The sequence below is a fragment of the Vanessa atalanta genome, chromosome 1 (assembly GCF_905147765.1).
Source record: "Vanessa atalanta chromosome 1, ilVanAtal1.2, whole genome shotgun sequence".
NCBI lineage: Eukaryota > Metazoa > Arthropoda > Insecta > Lepidoptera > Nymphalidae > Vanessa > Vanessa atalanta.
In genome coordinates this window covers 7,953,733-7,979,806 of record NC_061871.1, presented here as the reverse complement: position 1 = coordinate 7,979,806, position 26,074 = coordinate 7,953,733, and the positions used below count along the sequence as shown (strand labels likewise).

The window sequence follows — 26,074 nt, the reverse complement described above, 5'->3', positions numbered from 1 at the left end:
TTTGGTACAACACTCATAATGTAATTGACAACTCGACTCGCGCAAAACAAAACTAATAATGTGAACATAGCTTTAGGAAATGTTCTTGTGCAATCGCTATGTTAAGCTTTTATGTAATTTAATATTTTTCGCCTTTATATAGAAACATTTTTAACGATTTCTCTTCATATATTGTTTATAAAGTAGCTGAATTTGTTGTTTGTTGCTGTACGTTTATAGCTTGTGTTTTAGGATCAAAATATCTCTTCATAGTAATGAACACAATTTTACTAGTCTATCTTTTAGTGCTAACGTTTAATACCTCGATCTAGATGTACCGATCATGATGTACTTTAAGGTACCGTTTAATGTTTTTTTTTGACACAATTGTCTAAATTATGTATAGGTTTGCTAGAAAATTCTAATGGATTAATCGAATATTCGATTCGATTCTTTATCGATGTCGTAGATAGAACATTTGTGCGTTAACAGATAATTGTCTATGCTAAGTATGTTATAGCGTATGAGCATATATAGTTGATAAATATCTTCGATTTTATATATCTTTATGATAATGATTTGCCATATATCGTGTTACGAAATGTAAAAGCTTCGCGTTGCAATGAATATAAAAATATTATTGTTTGTTTTTTAATGTTATAATTATTTATAAATATAAATATTTTACGCCTCTAGTACCGTGTATGCTCGTACGAAAAGTTTTCTATAAGTTAGTATAAGGACTAGTAATAAAATTGTACCAAAATATCACAAAGAAATGTTTAGAGGAATTACAATTTACGTAGCGAATATGTACGCGACTGTACTCTATATTTTTTCACGTTAGTTTAATAAGTTTTAAAAATGTATTGATTTCTACGATATTTGTCCATTTTAATCATAGAATAAAAATCTGGTCATGATTCCGGTACAGCTTTGTAATGGTTTAACTTCGATGTGTCTGTAGATTTGTTACTGTGACATTAGTCACGTATTTTTTTTAATTATTTGTAAATAAAAACTTTATTGAGATGATTTTAGTTTTACTACCATCACAAAACAATTTATATTATACATAAATAAATCAAAATGTTGGCGTAACAGTATTCAGTATGTAAATTAACCCAAGAGTAGTGCAAGTTTTCAGAGAGAATGCTCTAAGTAAACGATTAGATAACTTCAAAAAGTAACCTATTTAATTATAACTCATCTTAATAACAGTAACTTTTATGTGCATTAACAATTTATATTAAATAATACGTTTCTGCTTCCGATGCTTGTTTGCTATAGAGAATTAAAAAAAAAAAACATAGTTCTTATTTCCTTACGAGGTTATCGGAGTCTCGTCCCAAACGTATCGTTTAATTTCAATCGGCCAGCTGCTACCCATTTGCTAAAAGACAACAAGTTTTAACTGCATAAGGGACATATGACAGTCAGCTTCGAAGTTACAGCTAAAAAAGGATGAACAATAAATAAGGGGATGTCGGTTAACTAAATAGTTATTGATTCGATGATAAATTAGAACAAAACACACTTAAATTGCTATTTTTTTAATTGTATTAAATTTAAAAAATATTACGAAGTATAAAAATTTCGTGACACTTTATGTACACTTTTTTTTTTTTAATATTAGTTAATAAATAATTTCGCTTCGCTAAACTTTAAATCATTGTGGTTTATTTGTAAGCGGTCGCCGAGGCGGCTGCGGAGGCACTGGCGAATGATTGACTCTTCTTGTTTATTTCGGTTTTAGGATTCGTTTCTTCACTGCTGTTGCTGCAACTAAAGTAAATAAAAAAAATGACGTGTAATATTAGACATTCATAAATTTAATTGCTAAAATGTGGAAACAATATAAACTAAAATCTATGAAAAGATATCCCAAATTTCAAAAACAATTGTAATACATCTGTTTTATGCCTTAATTATTGAAAATAAATAAATATAGGCTTTCGGGAAAAAAAATTCGGTCTTACAAAAATCCTTTTGTTTTATTAACCCAGTAGGAAAACATTATTTTCATTTGTATGTCGTTTAGCCTAAATGCTTTGTGTAATCAATATAAAAGTTGCTTATATCTGAATTTATAATGAGGTACATATTATTGTATTTTTTCTAATTCGGAATTTCCCTGTTGATAGCGGTGATAGATAATTGATTTACTAATTTTTGATAAGAAGAAAAATTGTAAATAAAAGACAATTTTCGTTAACAACAACAAAAAAATCTCCCTAACTCTAGAGGGTTACCCCCAGGAGAGTTCGCTACTATCAACAGATCATTTCGATGATTGCAAGGGCAATGATCAATTTAATTATAATTACTTATATTTTTCACTTTAATTCCATCGAATTCCTAACTCCGACCGAAATGAAATATTGGCACTTTATAAATTATACGGTTAAGATAGAATCCGTACGGGTTTTATGCTAGTAATGGCTCGAGGCGAGTATTTTTTTATTAATTGAGTATTATATTTACTTGTTATCAGTTCCTCTGTCGCATTCACCACTTTCACTGGAACTGGAACTTTCACTGCTGCTGCTGCTGCTGGCGGCAGCGGCACCAGTCAATACGCCTGCACCCGCTCCGCGTTTGCCCCCATTACCCTTTAACCCGCTATTATCAATAGCGCGCTTTTTACGTTCTGTGAATTACATCAGTTTTAATGTGGTTGTATTTTAAGATTTAAAATAGTCGTTATTTGTTATTACTGACTTTAGTATTGGCTACTTCTAATTTTAGAGCTAAAATAAAGTTATAGACTTTAACTATTTATATTTTTAACAAAGTAGATATTTATGACATATCACAAAATTATTCATATTCCAAATAATTCCTGTTAAGAATTTTAAAGAAATCGTGACGAATTGCCATCATTGGTAACAACGAACAGTAAAAAAACAAGACAACAAAGATAAAGGAATAACTTATAAAGGGCAATGTCCATTTTTGGCCTAGCGTGAACAAGCTGCTATCAAAAAAACAAGTTTATGAAAAAAATAATATTAATTTTTAGCTAGCCATTCTATTGTTGTTTGAGTGTACATTTGTATTTTATTGAAAAAATATTTTTAAAGTATCTTCATTGATTTGCTTTATTGATCCACGTTTTGTGTTACCAGCGAGATCAAGTAACGATTGCGTCAAATCGAATCATCTCGCAATAATTAATACAACTATAAGTATTTAATACAAAAAAAAAATTAAAAATATTTGTTTTAATTAGTTTCGTCATTTAAAACGTTTTATAAACTGAAATATGAAGAATGTTAAACGTAATCATATCTGTTTTCGATCGATTTTGTAATGATTTTTTTCTAATGCAACACAAATAAAACAAAAAAATACAAATTGACATTGGTATGTCACAGACTGATTTTTACATTCGCTTTGTTTTCCTACATTGAGAGTGTTGATTTATTGTGGATTTTCTTTCAACGATTGTTTATTCATTATGGACTCCGACCTATCTTTTTCCAATGACCCCGGCACATCTACGGACCCCGAATTTCGCTCAAACGATGACCCTGGCTTTTGTATTATGGACTCCGAACATAGCATAAGCGATGACCAACACTCACGTAATATGGACCCCGAAACTAGCTCCATCGCTAACCACGGCTTGAATATGGACATTGAACAAAACCAAAGCGTGTCTCGTGATAGTCTGCACACAGAAGAAGTGACTTCTTGCCAATCCGTATCTCTGAGATGCATAAACTGTGGAACTGATTTAATAGAGCGAAGGCGACATAGTCTAGATCTTAATCAGGTTCAGTCAATACATATTAATAACATATGATGTCTCAGAATAAAAATAAATCATAAAAAATGTTGTTTTATTTCGTTTTAACCTGTTTTTCCTCACATGACAAAAATCTCTTTTTAAACATTTTGATACAAAATTAAGTTCATATTCTCATTATTACTAGTTAGTGCTTTTAAACTAATTACAAAAAATATGATAAAATGTCTGTTCACGTCAGGCCAAAGTCCCCATACTAAGTGGACAATCTCCTTTTTTGACTACTTCAAGTACATATATCAACTCTTTGCAAACAATTAATTTAATAGTTGTTTCAAATATTTTTATGTTGAATATAGAAATTTAAGATGTAAATATGACTAATTATTAAATCGTCCTTTGTTCTTTCCAGTAGAATTTATATTTCGGACTGATGAAGCTTTACGTTTAATTTGAATTCGAAAATTGAAATGACTTAAAATGACTTTACTAAAGTGCTCATAGGTCAGTTAAAAACGCTTACTTGAATAATTTTTGATTACTGAATTATACATTATTGAATAAATAACGAATTTCAAAAACTAACAAAAAACATAAGAACATAAAACATTGAACACTTAACGTAAAAGAAACATTACAAACACACGCAGACCATTTTTATCTTGTATTAAGAAACCTTAAATATAACTGGTCCTTTAAATCTTATTTTATTAACACCTTTTCAAGTTTTAAAAGAGTTAGACGATTGACTGCGGGTTTGACAATCAGTAGATGAAATAAGATTAAATATTACTTACCAGGAAATGAGAATACACTGGTTAAAAGTAATGCTAGTAAAACAATGGAGACTATCTTCGCCATGATTTTTCGTTCTGTGCCTGATTAATTCCCCCCATACCTTTATATAGTCATTGTTTCCATGTGACAGGATGAACGGTCCACGTCAAATTAACTTTTCGATGTAATACGAAGGTCGTGAACTTCACGGTTTTGGTGATATGCTGTGACTGATAAATTGACTAATTTAAATCGGTTGATATATAATTTGTCTGTCCGTGATCAAATGAAAATTGTCTCTTAAACTTAGTTATTGTTTATATGTTATTGTCTAGCATTGTTTGTCGTGTTTAACCACAAACTTGATATTAATAGCATTTGTGGTAATAATCAAATGTCAACATAGATTATCTGATAGCATCCTTAGATTATGTTCACAAGGAAGGTACCTATATAATAATTATTTACATTTTTATTATTTATAATTGATATTTTATTATAAATAGTAACTTATATAAGACAATAAAGTTAAAAAGTTAAAAAACAAAATGTACAAGAACAGTATTGATGATCTGTTAGTGTTAGAAAAATGAAAGTGAATGTTATTCGTTTTGCTTGAGAGATGTCCTTCATTAATTTGTAGACATTTTAAATGTTCTTTACCTATAATTTTCTCCTTTTATTGATTCAAATAGAGTGTTAAGTCCTCATTGGGCATTAAGTGTGTTGTGCATTTGCATTTAAATGTATATTTTACGCATTGTCTCAGTATTATTGTTGTTATTAACTATCCGTGAAAATTTGTTAACTTCAACTTCGAAAATCATAACAAATTAAAACGGAACATTCAAAAGGAAACGCCAAATGCAATAAGAGTAAACTAGACGGGTAGTTCGTACGCTCTAAATTTTCTCTATTAAATCATTTAAATAAAAAAGAAATACAATACTTATATTATAAGCCGAATTTCGAAACTTAATTTAGAAAGTTCCAGTGCAGTTGTTGATAAAGTATCATATCTAGTTGCGTTTTGTTTTGAGGCTTGTATTGAAAATTTACTTGTAATAAAAAATAAATTTATAAAAAAAAAAATCGACTTCAAAATATGGAACGGCTAGTGAACTAATAATAATAAAAAATATATTTATAGTTTTTACCACTTACGGAAAGGTAACAAAATTAAAAAACGGATTTGTCTAAGATATACCTATTTCAATAAACACGGCGAAATTTTTTTCGAGGTCGGTGCCAGTACTCCCAGCCAGCAGCAGACGCGTGCATATTAAGTATGAATATTCCTTATTATTTATTAAGTACTTTTTTTAATTTGCAAATATTTTAAATACTTTATTTTTATATAAATATACTTGATAAAGTAATCGTTAAATGAGGAAAAGTGTAATGAGTTTACCAAGATTTTGTACTATTATTATATACTGAGGCTATTTATAACTATGAATGTTTATCCTGCTCTAGGCACCTTCATTATTTACCTAATCTTTATAATTTGTTGTACATAAATATGTACCTGTACTAATAAAATAAGATGGTTAATAGATTTATAAGAAAAATCAAATAAGTTACTCAGACCAATATATTGTTTTTGAGTAGAAGGTTTTCTTTAAGAAACAATAAATGTACGGAGAATAATAAAAAATACATATAATTCTTTTTTAAAAAAATAATATATTCTAATTTTTGGAATTTTTGTATCACAAGTTTTGTTAACAATGTTTTTTGTAAGAATGCTTTATATTTTGTCAAATCGATGGATTAAAAAGTCGTTGAACGCAATTCATCGTGTTCTAAAGATTTTGTTTATATGTAAGTTGCTGATAAGTAATCTGCAAGATATATAAAGAACAACACAGTTTTTTTAAAGAGGCTAATGAATAGATATTTGATATTTATTTTCAACGTATCATTTCCTCATTATTATTATATAATTATAGATTTATAATATAATAGATATTGGGAGAGATGAGAGAGCTCTTTCTTTCATCACATAACCCTCAGTCTAGACTGTACTGTACGGTAAGTAGTTACCAGATGGGATGAACACGAGACTAGACAAAACCAAAGGTTTTCAATGAGATACAGCACACAAAGAACAAGTTAATTTCAAGCTTCTAGTGGAAAATTTATTGTCAGACCTACCGACTTGTTATTATATAATTGTATTAAATTCTTTACCCTGTGGTTTTGCCAGTAATTATTTCAGTAATTAGATGGCAAGACGACGATTGCGGTTCGGTGTAGATTACCATGATATTTATATTATTTATAGGTAACGACGTTTATTAATATTATGAACGTTCAGCTTTTTTTTTTTAATTCGCTTCATAACTTCATAGCTTAAGCTTCAATAAAATTTACAAGTAAATTATTTTTGATTATCTAATTTAAAATAAAGTAGGTAACTGATTTATAGGTACAATTTTTTGTTTTGCCATTCGAGAAATATATAATGAAAAAACCATACACGTCTAATACTTGAATAACCTTCACTTTTTTTGGACGTTGTTTAAAAATATTTTTCATCGTCGAATAGCATAAAACATATTGAATTAATTTAAATAAAGCTCTGTACGACACGTCGTTGTTGGGTCAGTATATAATATAATAATAAAAAAATGCATTTGGTAAACCGATGTATTTATTACATAATATTAATAACAATATTATGAAATCGTGTAATTTCTATATCACAATGAGGTTTCTTCTCCTGAAGTTATCTAATTATCGACTTTCTTGAGCGGGTTAGCGTCTGTAAAAAAATATTTATGTTGTAATTATTGTGTGTTTTATTTTTTCAGTGACAGTCTTATACTATTTAACATAACAACATTATTAAACCTCCATTTAAATGAAAGACGAATATTATTGAATTCATGTTATTGGAATGATCAAAATGGCTTATCTATGTTCAATTTTCTAATAAAAAGACTCAAAATAAAATAATACTGTATTAATTATAAAGCATTGTTACTCACCCGTATCCACCTTTGTGGCCGCCGTAACCACCGCTACTGGCGCTAGCACTAGCTTGGGCGTTGGCATTGGCACTGCTGTATCCTCCACCATGGCTGCCTCCACCATGTCCACCATGTCCACCACCACCGTGTCCACCGTGACTGCCACCTCCAAGTCCACCGCCGCCTCCGTTGCCACCGCCAAGGCCGCTGCCACCTCCAAGTCCACCACCACCACCGTGGCCACCACCTAGTCCTCCGCCACCATTTCCGCCGTGGCCACCGCCTTGTCCTCCTCCACTGCCACCGCCAAGGCCGCCACCACCTCCACCTCCGCTGCCAAGTCCTCCGCTGCCGCCGTGGCCACCGCCAAGCCCTCCACTACCACTTCCGCCGTGACCACCTCCAAGTCCACCACCGCTGCTTCCGCCTTGACCACCGCCAAGTCCACCACCACTTCCGCCGCCATATCCACCACCACCGCCGAATCCGCCTCCACTGCCTCCTCCGTGGCCTAATCCACCGCCACCGCCGAAACCACCGCCGCCACCACCGCCGCCGCCGCCGCCAAATCCGCCTCCACCACTATGACCTCCGCCGCCATAGCCTGAAAATGAAATGAAGTTAAATTCATGTTTTTATTGATAAAATGTTAACATTAAATTGATTAAGAATCTAAATGTAACTTTTTAACACGTTGGTATATCTATTATTATAAAGTCAGACAAGATCCAGCTATGATTTAATATTACAAAATAATTTACCCGGCGCTGCATGAACACACGCAATGACTCCGAGGACCACACAAGCTACTGCGAACTTCGCCATCTTAGAACTGTGCCCGTCAACATCCCGCACCAACTTATATACGAACCTGATTATGTCATGATATAACAAATGTTTACTATGTTCTTAAATTTTTTGTTAGTGTTTTTGCGCAAATTTCATTAAGGTCCCGATTGGCTGATGGGTAATGGATGTAACGATTTTTATATCCTGAACCAATGTTTAGTATATTTAATGTGTAAGAGGCTATTATTGTAAACATAAGTTTTATGTAAATCTAAGAAAAGGATTATTGATTGTATCGCATTAATAAATCATATTAAACATTACATGGTTTTATAAAATATATTCATCGAATGAGTAAATGCAACCTGATAGTTAGTTTTAGTTTTATTTATTTATATTTGATGATAGTGAATAAAGATAACTGTTGCTTTTAAAATCTTTCATTTATAAAATATTTTTTTCCATTTATATCGATGACTTTTTCATGGGTCACTTTTAATTTCTTAAGTTGTCAAATAATAACAAACTGTAAAACTCAAAATGAACGAAGAGTTTCTCAGAGACAGTATTATAATGATTATATTTTTATCAAAAAGGGTTTACATTATAATGCGTTAATTTGCTCTTTAGTTAAACGGTAGGTTATGGTGTACTTAAAATAAATAGTCGATTGATTTTTCCGACTTACGATGATTGAATTTTCAAGTAACTTTTAAAGAAATTAATAATATATCAGAAGTCCTGTTCTTATAATCTCCAAATTGAAATTAGTTTAAAGAATCTAAATTATTTATATATAATATCGACGCTATTATAATATATTTTTATTTATATTTATAGTAAAAAAAAAAAACTTAACAGCGATATTATTATTGTTATTTATTTCTTTGTATGTCATCGGAAACTTACATTGGAATCATGACTATAGAAATCTATTTAATAGTTTTTTTACGATAATGTATCTACTTGTTTGAAAGGTGATATGATTAAAATTTATTTACAGGTTGTATTTTTACAATTTATTTACTTAACAGTGGGAAATAACAGAAACCATTATAAAGGGCCTTCTTTCGATCTCTAGAGATCTCACTGTTTGTCAGCCCAAATCTGATTTTGAGGTTGAAGACTTTGTTAAAAATAGATACGTTTCGTTAAATATTATAGGAATTAATTTAACACTTCGTTAATAGTAACTCAAAAACGATCGGTTGCTATAATAACGTCAAAGGTGCCATTATTGTATTGTTTGTTTGAGCAGGAAAAGATCAAAGATAAACTTTAGCACATAGTTATAAAGTTCTTCAAGGAAGTGGGTTTTTAACTTCATTCTATCCACTTAAAATGATAAAAAACAAGAAACTATATTTAATCAAATCTCGAAAACTTATCATCATAATCTAAAAATTATACTTCACGAAACCCGAGACCTTGCGTTTTTTATCCTATCGTTGTACATTCATACATACATATGCTCAATATCGATACTTATTGATACTTATTGATCAGTGATAAAGTGGCAACAATATTCCGAAACGATCTGAGTTCTTAATAATCAGTGTTACTTGCGAGACCTTTTGTATATTTTGTTTGCGTATTACTGCAGTGTGATAATGTTTACACGAGTTATTAATGTACAATATTTTTCCTTATTATAGGTGACATGAAACCAAGTAAGCGTTGTAACCTTTTAGTGAGTATAGGCTTAGTAAAACAATAAGCATCGAAGCCTTTATTACAGTATATGAGGGCGTGGCCTTAATGTGAAACAAAGGTGTCTTCCATGGCGAGGAGCGTGCGTGTAGCTATAAAACGCGTAATACGTTGGTCAAAAATGACGGGCAATTGCGTACTCGCGTTGAGTGGGTTTCCGTACAATGATTGTGCTGTACCAAGTTTTTTTAAAGTCCTACATACGTAGAACGAGTAGTATCATTGGTTTGTATAATTGAAGTATTTACAGTATCACAATAAGTTTGTTCATACATTCCAACAGCAAATTTTGTATGTACAATATTTAATGATTTCCCATGTAATTGTAATACAACAGAATTCCTGTAATGTACATGTAAGCGTTTGGAGATGGTATTTTTTTATTTATTTTCTTAAATAAGTATGAATAATGACTTTTTCTCACGTATCTTTTTGCCTATGGAATGAAATTGAGATTGAACAGGAAAATGTTGTTAGCTTTGCCGTGATCACTCAAAGCGTTTCGACTAGACACTTGTTCGCATCATGTTTTAATTTTGATATACTGTAAGTAAAACTACAAAATATAATTAATATTATAAATAAATACAATTTGTCAAACAACTACAAAAACAGATTTAACATCTCAAAACGTGTATATTGATTGATTTTAATAACTTACAATGATAAAAGTAAAATAAACATTGCAATAATCAAATTGTTATGACATTATTGATGTGTATAGTAGAAGATGAACTATTGATCTTATCAGGAAATTATACGCTAGATGGTCATGTAATGATAATATAAATTTTTAAAAAGTTATAAATTTATTTTTTTAAACTACTACCTAGTTATAGTTATAGTAAGTTATAGTAAGTATATAATTCTGAAAAAAAACTATTGCAGGATGCCCGCTAGATGATAAAACAATTTAATATGGAATAAAATTGAGTAAAATAAATAAACCATATTTTTTTTGGAAAATATATTTTCTTTTATCTTTTTATAATATTTGGTATATAGTACGATTTATATATTATAGTATATGTATGCCCCACGCATATAAGAAAGCGTTTTGTAGCTTAGCTATACGACTCGGCCTTACCCCCAGGTGCGCCAATGGATGTATGGATTAGTAAAATACAAATAATATAGAAGGTATGTTTATTTTTTTGTTTTACAATAATTTTAACAAGCTGATTTTTTTAGTAAATATCACACTGATCTTGAATTTTCTTTAGGACGTCTGAGGTGTCATATTCTGCTGAATGTCTGAAATTTTTATGTATATCACTATTTATACGATTATTAAACAGTGTTTGAATATTTGAGAGTTTGAATGATTTAATGAACCAGATAAAGGAACTACGTTACATAAACCAATATTATTGAGGTGAGAAGTAATTTGAGAACGGACGTGTAAAACCAATTTGTTAAACTGACATGGTTTTAATCTAATGAGAAGCATTTGTTTATGTATTTATCATATATACTAAACATAAGCCTATATACTTAAAATTTAATCACAGAGAATCGCGAGGTTTATTTATTCATTATATACGGTTTGTTCCCATCGAAATTCTAAACTATTTAATACGACGAAATTTCCTGGCTTATATTCAAAAGATACTCGATTGATTATCATTTGAATCTATAATCGTAATAATCCTAGCTCTACATACGTTTTTACACCATTTAACATTTTTCTTAGTATTTTCAGGTATACATTACTATTCATTCACGAAGGCGCGTCCCTCCACGTTAAAATATTTTTGATGTGCATTAGTATCAGTGAAGCTGACGTTTAGAAATTATATTAGATATTAGAAATAAATAATACAGATTAGATACAAAGTAGCCAGACTAAAACTATATTTGAAAATTAGTAACTAAACTCAGAGTAAGTGTCTTGGTAATTATTTTCGATTTCAAGCACGGAGTATCGAATTCTGTATCTTTTCCGATTTTGACTGAAAAGCTGGAAAATATAGAAATATGAGGATTGTGGCTCATATTATTTAATCGATTTTAAAGTCTTAAAATTGGGAACTGGATTAGCACTAAGAACTCAATTTTAGCTCCGACGCTATTTTTGATTTATATTAATGTATGTAGGTAATCAATTTTTTTGTTGAATTTGCTACCTAATTTTAAATAAATTTTAATACGCCCAGCGAAGCGGGCGTGTAACAACTAGTTTTAAATATTGCTGTTATAGTACATTTGAAATAAATTACATTTTTTTTTTTAAAAGACATTCCATGACAAACTAATTAGAACTCGTAACAGATTTGTAACAAAATTTTATTGCTCACCAGTAAATTCTATAAAGCGCTAATCTGCAACTCCAGCGTTCGCCAGAGCTACCAACACTGCCTCCGCCTAGTATCCACCGCCACCTCCGCCACCGCCACCTCCGCCGCCTCCACCATAGCTACCGCCTCTACCGTAGCCTCCACCTCCGCCGCCGCCACCTCCGCCACCTCTGCCATAGCTACCGCCTCTACCGTAGCCTCCACCTCCGCCACCGCCACCTCCGCCACCTCCACCATAGCCACCGCCTCTACCATAGCCTCCACCTCCACTATGGCCGCCGCGTTTGCCACCGCCAAATTTGTGTGGGCCTAGATAACCAAATAAAAGAAAAAAATAAAATAAAAACCAAAACAATAAAATGGTTATAAAATAAAGACATAAATAGCAAACATACCCGGCGCTGCAAACACACAGGCAATGATGACCAGGAAAATCAGACAAATGAATGTTAACTTTGCCATTTTTGGACTGTGAATATCCGACGTTCAGATACAGCTTATATACGAAACTAATTGTCTTAAACGTTTGTAATGATCTTCATAATCAAATGTTTTTTATTTATTTTTTATGTTATGCTAAATTACCAATTAGCAAGGTATAAGGAAAAGTTACAAGATTCATATTTACTCGATTCTTTTAAAAATATTTACATGTTTTGTACATGTATATATCAAATATGTTCGGGTGTGCTTTGACGAGTACTGAGACTCATGCTAGGTGTTGGCTCTCCACGTAAATCCTAATCCTGTTTTTTTCTGAGGTCTCTAATAGAAAATGTGCTCTGCCATACTATTTCATTTTATATTAAAGATCATGCGAGAAAACACTGACATGGTAAATTCCCATTGACCATCATTTAAAAGTAGCGATGAAAAGTAGATGATGAATGTAATAACCACTTTTACGAAAAATCTTGTATGCCTACCACATAGTTCAGCAAATGGTATTTTCAAGTATTATAATGATATATAGAGAGTTTACCTGTATTTCCAAAAACACTCAAACACTATGTACTTTCTGCGTAATTGGCTTGGATTAATACCGGCTGCTGAATTTCACCTTCTGACATATCGTTGAAATTCCAAGTTTCACCCGCACCACCTAGATTTTTGAAAATCTGCCTCGCACAACCACTTTGGAACCAGCTTTCGCCAGCGGTGTTTCTGAACCGTTAAGACTTGGGAACGTTCAAGAAAAGAGCGTACTCCTTCCTTAAATGCCGGCAACGCACCTGCAAGCGCCCCGGTGTTGCAGATGTCCACGAGCGGTGGTAGTCACTTTCCATCAGGTGAGTCTCCTGCTCGTTTGCCATTTATCACATAAAAAAAGTGGCTGATGTCGGTTAGGTGGATATCATCTTTCAATTGGAGTCAATTCAGACAAAGGCGCAGTGAAATACTAATTATGACGAATCTGATCTGATTTATGAAAGTTCATACATGCCTGAAAAAAAGTAGATTTTTTGTGACTGGTTTTTCTTAAGAACATACTTTTTACGTATATATATTATATATTACTATATATGCACAACTTTGAAGGATCACTATAGCTATTGACCTCTTAAGGCTCATTTATAAGGAAAATAGGACTCAAATATTATAAAATTGTTTATTTTCATTATTTTTTTGTATATAAAAGTTTCTTATATTTGTACTTAGTTTGATTACTGATTACTTCTGTCACAACTAAGCGGGATTCCATGTAGTAAAGTGTATTTACAAGTGATGACTTTGCCATTATTATTATTATTATTTATTTATTTTATTTTATTTAAGTAATGATACTCCTAACATTTTTCTTTTGTTTTCAAAAATTGTTGTATATTATAGCTAATAGACGTAGCAGGTATTAAAATGTCGATTTCATGTATCTTAAAAATGTATTTTTGTTAAATAATCAAAATATATTTTGAGATAATTGTCCAAATTATTCGAAAAAATATTTGTCGTAAAAAATGTAATATTTGATCAAAGATCCAAAATGTATTAATCATAAGGTCATCAAAAATAATTCTAACCAGCTGTTCTTTTCACTTTTGCTTCATTAATATTTATAAAATTTAACAGCATTTGTTCTACAAATACCCATTTGGTAGGTTTCTAAATTAATATGTTTTGCGAACCTTCAAGAAAATAGTTTATTCACTCAATGGTCAGCAACGCACCTGCAATCCCCACGGTCTTGTAAATATCCATAGCGGTATGGTATAATTAATTCAGAATGGCATTTATGATGAATGTATTTGTAATGGTTTCTCAAACACAGATGATAAAAATAAATACAGAAAAAGGTATTTTAAAATATTGAAGTTATTTCGAACGATATTAATGACCAGGAAAAAATTAGACGCATGGTTACGTCGCGTGAGGTGGAACAAACCTTAAACTGGTTATATTTACATACGTTGAATCCCAAAAAACTAAACAATGAAATCGTGTACTGTTTAATGTTAAAATAACTTAGTTTTTAAATATATTTAGTATTCATGATTATATAAATTTATATCGTTTATTTTATTAAATAAAATGTATTTTATTCAAATAAACTTTACAATAAAGAATTTTACTCTATCACTGTTTCGGAAAGCAGTTAAGAATTAATGAATATAAACGGGAAGAAACACGCTTAGGCAAGTAGTTGCTCTTTTTATTAAACAGATTTGCAATGATTTAAATCTCTCAATTTAAATTGTTTACATGGTAAATTGATTATATTTTGCGGTATCTTATTATGACCACTTATACGCCAATTCATAAATCTGGAGACATTAATAATATTTCTAATTACAGACCAATATCCATACTATCTACTTTTGGGAAAATTTTTGAGTCACTAATTCAAAAAAAGATGTATTCTCATTTAAAACCTTACTTTGATTCATACCAGCATGGCTTTTGTCCACATAAATCCACAACATCTAATCTAGTTAGTTACATATCTGATATTTCTGAAGCTGTAGATAAGAATAATGAGGTACATGCTATATATCTGGATTTTAAAAAAGCGTTCGACTTAGTCCACCACGACATTCTTTTAACCAAATTGGAATGTATGGGTATTCATGGTTCCTTGTTGCGTTGGTGTGAGTCATACTTAAAGAATCGATCCCAATTAGTTGCCATTAAAGGTTTTAAATCTTTTGAATGTAAAATACCCTCTGGTGTACCGCAAGGGTCACACTTAGGACCTTTGTTTTTTCTTGTTTTCATTAATGATGTTGGAAAAGTAATTAAATCTAAATATCAAATATTCGCAGATGATTTAAAAATATACAGGGAAATTAAATCACTAGAGGATATCGAAATCCTACAAAGTGACATCGACAACCTTGTTTGTTGGTGTCTTGCAAATCGTGTGACTCTAAATAAGGATAAATGTGTTCATATTAAATTTAGTAGAAAACGAAAGCCACTAAAACACACTTACTACATCGACGGTACGCCTCTTACGGAATCAACGAATGTTAGGGATCTTGGGGTGATAATAGAAAACACCTTAAGCTTTAGAGGTCACATTGATTCCATCATATCAAAAGCCTCGCAAGTATCTGGTCTGGTGTTATTAATGAAAATCTTTAAGGATCCAAGCTTGACAATATTAGTACACAATAGTATAATAAGGAGTATCCTAGAATATTGTTCAGTTGTTTGGAATCCTGGATATGAGGTGCACTCAGATAGAATAGAACGTGTACAAAAACGTTTTCTATATTACTTAGCGTACACAGATCTAAATGCTAAAAATTTTAAATCTTACGACGCACGCCTAATTAATTATAAACTGCAAACTCTTAAATATAGAAGAGAAGCTGCCGACTTTCTTTTTTTATACAAATTATTGCATGGAGATATTGATGCACCTGATCTACTTGCTAAGATTAGTTTCTACATTCCGCGTCAAGGTAGCCGTTTACAAAATCGTAAAATATTTAGCCTGCCTGATGTCAAATCAAATCTTGGCCAACATTCGCCAATTTACCGTATTTGCTCGCTTGCGAATTGTAGTCGTCAACACTTAGATGTCTTCAGTGAATCTGTTGGTTCTCTTAAAAACAAAATCACATTATTTTATGTAATAATTAAATAATTAACTAGTCAGTAATTACACAAGTACTGTTCTTGTTAACTAAGCTATATATTTTTTAAAGCATGCTAGGTTTACATCCAGAAGACTGCAACTTCATTACACTCTGTTTAGCTTAGATATTACTTTGTATGCACTAGTCGTAAGTCAGTTTTGTAAACGTAAATAAAAAAAAAAAAAAAATATGCGTATACTATTGCCCAAAAATGTTTTCTGTACCGTATGCAAGAGGAAAGCACAGGTTACAAGGTTTCCTTGTAATAATATGTATATCAACTTTTAGCGAGGATTTTGTATATTATTCCGTATAAACATGATATTAACATAAATGTATTATAGAATAGCTGTTATGTATATATATAAGTGTACAATTATATATATACATAGATTATGTAAAATATTTTAAAAGCAAACACTACATGCTAATTAGAGTGTTAATTACTATTGCATGCTACAACAACAAAAGTTAAAAAAAAAAAACAAAAACGAAAAATGAATAAATTACATTTGTTAAATTAAGTTTGTACATGCACATATATTTTATTTTAAATATGACTCTGATATATAACATTCGTTTTAAGACTAATAAAAGTTAACGCAATTTAATACTATAAAGAGTAGAAAGCAAAACAACTAACTTAGTACTAAAATACAATCATAGTTGTATTTTATTAGTAGGACATATAAATTCATTTAAAGTTAATATATTCGATTTATAAGCATAACTTCCCTCTAACAAAATTCCATAAGACTATGAAAATTACTTGTCTGTGAGTTTTCGAATTTTTTTGTTTGCATTAATAGCACTGATAAGTTTCCCTGCTAGAGCATACAAATGGGTGACCCACTGAAGATTTATTAAATTAAGTCAAGGGTCAATATCTAGAAAGATTTCCGGCTAAAAAAACTCAAGATTTTTATTATTCAAAATCATCGCGAGAGAATTTATCTTTAAATTAGTCTTCTTTGCATTTATATCAAACCAAACAAAAATCTGTGACAGAGCATGGCTCACAAAGTCATAGTTGTTTATCCTTCTGTTTAGTTTAAAAAAAAGAGATGATACATCTCTGCAAATTGCAAACAGTACAATTTTTCAAGTCTTATTAACAAAATAAGGTAAATCGTTTACATATCATGTGCCTATGAAATTAACGTATTAAAGATACTTGTATTTTTTTTAATTTTAATTAAGTTGTAATGTGTAAGCAATATTTTGTGGACAATGTTTGTTATGTAACGTTAATAAAACATTGTTTACAAATTACTTACTCTAATATTTTGTTTTTATTTAATAATTTTCATTTTTAATTTCGGTCCAATAATTTTATCACCGTTATATTGACGAATATTAGTCGTCGTTTTATTTATTGTAATGACTTAGGGTCTAAAGTTAAGCCCTTTGTTATACCCATTTGTGCCAAAGCGCCGTTTGATTTTGCCCCATCCCATTGAAAACAACCTTCAAAACTCTTTCGGTAAGGTAGGAGGAAATTAATATTAATGCAGGGTCTTTGATTCCACAGTATCTAAGTTTTTCTAAAAGAATATCCTACCTAACACAGTTGAAAGCTTTTGATAAGTCACAAAAAACTCCAATAGTATATTATTATTATTAGTATATAATCGAAATGTCGAGACTATAATATCCTGATCAAGTTGAAATAAAAAAATAATTGATTAAGCATAACTTTTTCAAATATTTTACTTAATATTGGCAAAACTAAAATTGGTCTATAGTTTTTTAGCTCATTTTTATCACCAGAATTAAATAATGGAATTTCTTAACTTATTTTCAATAGACCTTAAAAATAACCAAATTCTACAAATTTATTGAAAAAAACAGTTAAATAAGAAGCTAAACCGACAATTACGTTGGCAATAATTTTATCTGATAAATCCCAAAAAACCCTGGTCCATTTAAATTAAGTGATTCAAAAGTTTTTACTACTTCGAAGGAAGTTATATTACGCTACGGAAAGTAAAATAGTTGATTGATAGTGTTATTAAATCATGTCCAAAATGAAAATATATTTTTTTTAAATGGATAGAAAGTTTTCCCAAAACCCTTCGAAATAAATGTTGCTCGATCGTTAAACATTTTTATTAATAATAATAATTACATAATACATCATCTATAAAGCGCTCACAGAAATTAAATATATATGCGTCTATACTATTTTTTACATTAACTAATATTCGATGAATTCGCAAAGGATACTCAAAAATTACTGCAATTATTTGCGAGGCCTTGATATTTTATCTGTGTATTACTTCAGACTCATAATATTTACACTATTAATAAATGCACTTGTCACTTAACGGACTTAGATGATAATATGAATAAAGGAAATTCTTGGTAGTAAGTAAGGTAGCGTCTACTAACATTGTGATAAATAGTCACTTTGACCTATTGAATGTTACGCGCAGTAAATCATCATATTTCCCAATCTGAGACTTATGTATTATATAATTCATTATAATATTATTTGTACTGACTTACTCAGCTCGATACGTATCATTCATGCTGTTTAAATAATTGAATTTTGTTTAGCTGGTACTTCTAACAGGGATTCGGCAGTGTTACCAATACCGTGGGTTGTTTGTGAGAACATAATATTAGAAAAAATAATCTGTAATAATCCAACTGACGTAAATGTAATCAATCTCAATATTTACTTTAGTACTCAAATAACTATTACGCGTGCCTTTAACAAGTCTTTACTAAGCCTTGAGTAAATTATTTTGTTAGTAATCTTATATTTTAATTTCATTATTAAGTTGTTATTATTTACTGGAATCCCGAATATTACCATATTAATTCATTTTATACAATAAATTCTTCGAATTTCTATGATCATCTACATTAGATGCAACTAGATTATTAAATGATTTTTGTTGTCTTAGATTTTCGCGATTATTACACATTGAAATAAAACTAGTTTTTAACGGATTTAATCGCGTATATTAATTATTTTATTTTAACATCTCGACGTTTCGAGCACTTTGCAGGGTTCATGGTCACGGGCAGACTGCTGAGTGCAAAGTGCTCGAAACGTCGGGATGTTAAAATAAAATAATTAATATACGCGATTAAATCCGTTAAAAATTAGTTTTATTTAAATGATTTTTATTCGAAACAGTCTCAATAGATATCATTAAAGTATTTAAAATCCTCATTATTAAAAAAAAACTAATGACATATGGGGCATTTCGGTAAAATTCATTAATAACTTGAACAAATATGTTCAATCAATAATTTTGAGTTTGGAAACGGGTTAATTTTTAAAATGGAGTAAAGTTTTACCATTTTTAAGACCGGAAACAAAAGCGATCCAAGTAATTACAGGCCTATTTCTATACTTCCAACTTTAAGTAAAATATTTAAAAAATATTGTAAATCAACTTCTCGTCCATTTCGGTTCTAGTAGTTCATTGTCGAGGTCCCCGACAACTAATGCGGGAATAGCATTTCTAAAATATCTCAAATACGATGCATGGGAAAAATCACAGAATGCTGTGATTTTCGTGCAAATTAATATTGTAGTATTCAGTGATTTTTTTTTAATACACTTGATTATGTAGAACATGAAACGCTTCTATATAAAGTCAAATACTACGGTATTAAAGGTAGAGCTCTTCATCCTATTGCTTCATATTTAAGTTAAAGTGTCCAGCAAGTTTTCATTAATGGAATAAAGTCGATCTATGCAAAAAACGGATGTTCCACAAGGATCAACTTTGGGTCCTTTTCTATTTCTAGTATTAATAAATGATCTTCGTATCTATTATGTTATTATCCTATTATTTATGTTTAGATACGCCTATACTGTCGCAGTTGTCATATCAACCATGGCCAAATCTGTTTCTACGGCCAAATCCGCCACCCCCTCCAAATCCGCCACCACCTCCAAATCCACCTCCGCCTCCGAAGCCGCCGCCTCCACCGAAGCCACCGCCTCCACCGAAGCCGCCGCCTCCACCGCCTCCGCCGCCACCTCCTCCACCGAATCCACCACCACCACCAAATCCACCGCCACCGCCGCCACCACCAAAGCCGCCGCCACCGCCGCCGCCAAAGCCGCCTCCTCCACCGAACCCACCACCGCCTAATTTGTGCTTGCGTGGGTAAACTAAAATCATAAAAGTATATCATTTATTTTTATATGGCTATTTATTGTTTATTTTTTATAGCGGTTTTAACGCATGCAAAAGTATGAACGGAAAAATCTGTAAAAAATACAAGCTTACCCGGCGCAGCACACACACAGGCAATGACTACAAGGATCAGACAAATTAATGCGAGCTTTGCCATTTCTGGACTGTGAATATGCGATGATGAGATACAGCTTATATACGAAACCAATTGATATAAATGTTTACAATGCTCTTCAAAATTTGATAAAAAAGTAAGTATCTAATAGGTAAATTCCCGATCAGCTATTTGTTAAAGGAAATCGAAATCGAAATACCACTCACTGATTAATCACTAAATCTCAGAAACTATAACACCTACAAACTTGAAATTCCACCCTTAAGCGGGTAAAACGAAAGTTGGAATGAATGAAGGTCTTATGTTTTTGAAGTAGGAGCCTTGAAATTTAAAATGTATGTTCTATGGTAGTGTGGAGGTGTACTAATAATGTATCTTTAGAAATCAGCCCCCTTTTGGGGTTAAAACGGGGGATGGTAGTTTGTATGAAAGTCCAATGTTATTGAAGTTAAAGTAATTATGGCATAATTTTAAATGGTATTTAAGTATAGCAATTATTGACAACAACTACTTAGGTACTATTATAAAGAGGGATGTTTTATTATAACAATAAAAACTATTTCAGCGTGGACCGTTCGGACCGAGTTGTACATAATAATATTATGATATAAAATAAAGATTATTTGTTCGTAATAGTTAAATCTGAATATGTTGAACCAATTAAATAAGACTCTTAATTACAAACTGAAATAACTGCGGATAAATCCGCGGGCACAGCTAGTATTACCATATTATCTTTAATTCTGCATGTAATACAAGCGTCGAAAATTTTCGTATAAATTGCCTATTGAAAACAAGTATTATATTTGTTACGAGTCTTTTCTCCGTTTAGAAAAACGTACAGCGTAGGTATATCTTCAAAAAATCTTTGGTCGAATTTCATACAAAATGGGATTTTTGACAGCACGTGATATTAGTTAATATTATTGTAAATTATTGTGGATTAACAACAATATTCATGGCTTGGCTATTCATTATATTCGTGGAACAATAATAGTTGGTTCATTCTTCGTCTAGCGGATCGAAATAACGAGTCAAAATGTACGGTGTATGTATTTAAGGTGAATTCATGGTCATGATTTATACAGTATATACTTACCAATCATCGTAAATAATTCTTATATAAACAATTTTATTGAAGTTAAACGTTTTTTGACACGTCATAAAAAATATGTGAGTGTATTTTTATGATGCGTGCGCATGTTGATGAAATATTAATAAGTGTATAATTATAATGAAGTAAGAGGTACTAATGTGCTTTTATAATAAATAATAATGCTACGAATTTCATAAATATCAAAGTTTTGTTTGTGTCTAATGAAGTTTTTACTATTCATTCGAATTAGATATATGATATTATGATGGTTAATTTAGTATGTTCCTTTAATGTATTTTATATTATGGCTTTGTGCTTATTCATCTTATATAATACTGTCGAACAACAAAATTTCATATTGTAGTTGCGGTTTTAAAAGTGAGTGAGCCAGTGTAACTAAAAGAACAAGGGATACGACGTCTTAGTTCCCAAGATTGGTGGAGCATTGGTGATCAAAGCAATGGTTAATTTTTATTTTCAACACCAATATTAATTAACATATTATATAATATCAAATAAAAAACCACAATATTCTTTATTCAAGTAGGTTTATAAAAGCACTTTAGGATAATAATGTTATAGTGTTGAATTAAATGTAAAACTACTACCGGTTCGGAAAGGTGGTTCTACCAAGAAGAACCGGCAATAAACTCGAATAACTAAAGTAGTTATTATTTTCCACCATTTCAATTATAGAGTTGTCGAAAAGTATTGTCGTGAAATAAAAAGTTTTTAATAGTTAAAATAGATCATAAAACTACAATCCAATAAGGCTGGTCATATTTGTAACGAGAGACTATGTCCTCCCTTCTCCTTTCAATTATGATGGGTAATTTATAAAAATAAATAAATTATAATTTAATGTAATTTAAATGAATTCCATAAAAAAAGACTTAAACTCTATAATTTCACAAGTATTTATTAGTTTAACGATGTCGTTTTGTAGAATTAAATTATTGTGCACTTACGTCAGTACATTTCTTTTTTCTCAAAAATAATGTAGGAATGTTTTTTTTATGGAAAGGATAAAACAATATATACATAGGTATATAATGTTTTATTTTTGAAATAATGCATTTTTAACAAATAGTTTGTTAAATATCAGTAAGGTTTTTTCAAAAGATTCCATTAAAAAGAGACTAAACTTTGAAATAAAACTAGTTTTTAACGGATTTAATCGCGTATATTAATTATTTTAACATCCCGACGTTTCGAGCACTTTGCAGTGTTCGTGGTCACGGGCAGACTGAACTTAGACTAAACTTTTGTAAAGTATTTTTTGTTTAAGTAACTAATAAATATTTGGTTCATAATCGCTTTAAGAAAACGGCTAATCAGGCTTTAATACTCTTAATGGAATTGGTGTTATCTTAACTGAGTTATTATACTTATTATAAACTCGAAATACAAATTAAAAGACAATTTTCTTTTTAAAATTTTTATATTTATCAAAACATTTAAAGGAATGAATTTTGCTTAAAATTTAAAAAATAGATGATATAATTATTGTTTCATGAAGATTACCATAAATTCTGCTACATAAAAAAAAAATTATAATGTTTTTTATATTTATATGAAGGTAATCGGTGTAGACCTAAGTAGTATTCTACAGTGGAAGGATCTAAAACCAATACCCAAATTACCAATATAAGTCTAAGGTATATTATAATCATAAAGATATGCTCTAACTGGGTTAGGTTAGGTTAGTTTAAAGAATAAGAAGAAATAAAACAAGATTTATGTAAACAATGCTATACTTTTAAATCACAATGAGCTTGCTGTATTTGTATTGTTGAACTTCCAAGGAATTTCCCATTTTCTAGTCAAATTTAACGTCTGAAAATAAAAAAGAAAGCGTTATAGATTAACATAATATAAACACGTGAGTTTCTAAAAGCTCACAAGATACATCTTAGTCATCTTGTGCAGTCTAGGGCAGAGACTAGCCATCAAGTTTATTTGCTTCTCTACTAATGATAATGATAGATTTAAAAAAAACATCAAGATTGTTCTATGTTTCGATTTTTTACATTACGCTTATAGTACAGTAAAAATTTATAAAATTGGCCCTAAAATACAAAGCGTGTAAATAGACAGTTGAATTGTTTCATACAATGCGTGTGTAAAACACTAAATGAAACGATACACTGTGTGATTACTTTTTGAAGAAATTAATAAAAATGCATATTCTTACCCGTATCCTCCTTTTTGTTTATGGCCTCCGGCGCCACCGCCACCACCGCCGCCACCCACGCCAAGACCACCGCCAGAACCACCGCCGCCACCACCGAATCCAAATCCACCGCCACTTCCCTTTCCACCTCCAAATCCACCTCCAAATCCACCTCCACCGCCGTTACCGTGGCCTAAACCACCGCCACCACCGATTCCACCTCCACCACCATGACCACCGCCAGCACCTCCACCTAGTCCACCTCCACCCCCACTGTGTGAACTGCCACCATTGTTTCCTTTATTATAACCTGTAAAGATACACTTGTTTAATGGCTTTCAATAAAATTTATAATATCAATATTTTCAAATTAAACTTCTACTATTAATTACCTGGGGCGGCATGGACGCACACAACGACCGCGAGGGCCAAACAAACTACCAAGATCCTTGTCATCTTAGAATTGTGCCCACTGAAATCTGAAGACAGCTTTTATACATACAAATTTGATTAGGTCATCATAAAATACGCACGAGCGATGCACTTTACTTTTTGTAAGTGTTTTTGTACCAATATTAGCTATTTTCAATGTTCATACAGCTAACATACCAGAATAATATATAGAACTCACATGGTTCTGTAGTCAGAACAGAACATTTCAGTTACACAACATCATCATCCTCCTGCCCTTATCCCAATTTTACTTGGGGTCGGCGCAGCATGTCCTCTTGTTCTTCCATACTTCTCTGTCGGACGTCATCTCACAACTAACATTCTTTCTAACCATATTGTCTTTCACACAATCCATCCATCGTGTTATATAATATTATTGAGTTACACAACATGTGATATAATTTTATTTAAATTAAAAATAGCTATTGAGCATGTAGATACATGCAATGAGAGGAGGTTACCAATATTTTATTAGTCCTGTCTCATAAGTTCGGATGAGCCTGAATGCATAGAACGCGTCCCTTTGTGCGACGCAGAGAGGCAGAACCTATTCCGTGAAATCGGTTGAGATTACTTACCCCACGAGCAATAATATCGGCGATGTTCCCAAGAGGTTTTTTCTGATAAATGATAATGGGATTCATTAAAAATCTAGACCGACTCAAATCATCATACCCCATAATGGGTCCCTTCTGTTATCGCTATTCAATATTATCAGAATTTTAAAAAACTGGGCTGAACTTGTTTTTTCCAGTTTTTATTTAAAGTTCACTTTTATGCATTCGGGTTTTTTATATTTATTAATTACCGGATTAAATTACGGCTAGCAACATTTTTCAGGACCTACAGTTTTGTTAACAATTACCTACTTGGTGCTTAAAAAAAAACACTGAGAATTATTATATATGTATATTTAAACAAATTACTTATATTCTATAAGTCGAATGTACTAAATCGAATCGAGGAGATTTACAGAAGCCGCTTTTGTTCATTGGTAGTTTATGGTTATTTATGGTAGGATTTTATAAAAGATAATATATAAGATTTTACCAACTTGTTAGCAGAGAAAGATAAATAAACAAAAAAAAATGTAATCGCTCGTAAATGTATTTTAGCAAAAGGTTCTAGTCTAGTTTAGCGGAGTTTACCTGATATAAGTCTACCTAAACATTATTCGTAATAATATTAAACCAATTATTCAATATTATTTTATTTAAAAAAAAAATCATACAAATAATGATTAACAACATTTTTAGAATAAAATCAAATATTAAATAAAATAAAAGGACATTGAGGATGACTGTCAATTTTGATCCTAATCGAAATATTTTCATTACAATAAGTTTATTTTAAGGGAAACCTTGAATAAAATAAACATATGTATATATATTAATTACATAATTTTTGAGCAAAAAGCTATTTTTAATTGCATTAACATTTACCATGAATTATTCTTTAATCTAAAAATCTATTATTAAATACATGCATTTATACAACTTCAAATTATTTGACTATTTAACGCTTTTTGTGTGATATGTGTTATTGACTTTATACGAGGTTACACGTTCTTCGTTATACGTCAATGTCAAAATTTATTAAGAAGTACATGTCAAGTGAGAATTTGACAAACTGCATCAAGTTTAGACTATTCATAACTATAGTAATATTCATATTTTTTAAAAATATTTTTAATAATTGAAACTTTTGTCTTATCCAT

At 30.9% G+C, this 26,074-nt stretch overlaps 2 protein-coding genes and 2 long non-coding RNA genes across 4 annotated transcripts; all 4 read right to left on the bottom strand.

Moving 5' to 3' along the window:
- Positions 1-1,522: 1,522 nt before the first annotated feature.
- Positions 1,523-4,812, bottom strand: LOC125067554 (trinucleotide repeat-containing gene 18 protein-like). Its single transcript, XM_047676220.1, has 3 exons — positions 4,528-4,812; positions 2,464-2,629; positions 1,523-1,764 (listed from the first exon to the last, which is right to left on the bottom strand). Exons 1-3 carry the CDS (start codon positions 4,589-4,591, stop codon positions 1,659-1,661), a joined length of 336 nt encoding a protein of 111 aa, XP_047532176.1. The 5' UTR covers positions 4,592-4,812; the 3' UTR covers positions 1,523-1,658.
- Positions 4,813-7,145: 2,333 nt separating this feature from the next.
- LOC125067546 (acanthoscurrin-2-like) lies at positions 7,146-8,329 on the bottom strand. The gene is made up of 3 exons (XM_047676210.1): positions 8,244-8,329; positions 7,501-8,086; positions 7,146-7,274 (listed from the first exon to the last, which is right to left on the bottom strand). The coding sequence occupies exons 1-3, from the start codon at positions 8,305-8,307 to the stop codon at positions 7,268-7,270; spliced, it is 657 nt and encodes a 218-aa protein (XP_047532166.1). The 5' UTR covers positions 8,308-8,329; the 3' UTR covers positions 7,146-7,267.
- Positions 8,330-9,337: 1,008 nt separating this feature from the next.
- Positions 9,338-24,356, bottom strand: LOC125067570. Its single transcript, XR_007119735.1, has 4 exons — positions 24,297-24,356; positions 23,926-24,214; positions 23,464-23,567; positions 9,338-9,348 (listed from the first exon to the last, which is right to left on the bottom strand). It is a non-coding gene; the product is annotated as an uncharacterized LOC125067570 (long non-coding RNA).
- On the bottom strand, positions 11,118-12,738 carry LOC125067581. Its single transcript, XR_007119736.1, has 4 exons — positions 12,674-12,738; positions 12,507-12,587; positions 12,279-12,422; positions 11,118-11,235 (listed from the first exon to the last, which is right to left on the bottom strand). It is a non-coding gene; the product is annotated as an uncharacterized LOC125067581 (long non-coding RNA).
- Positions 24,357-26,074: the final 1,718 nt, after the last annotated feature.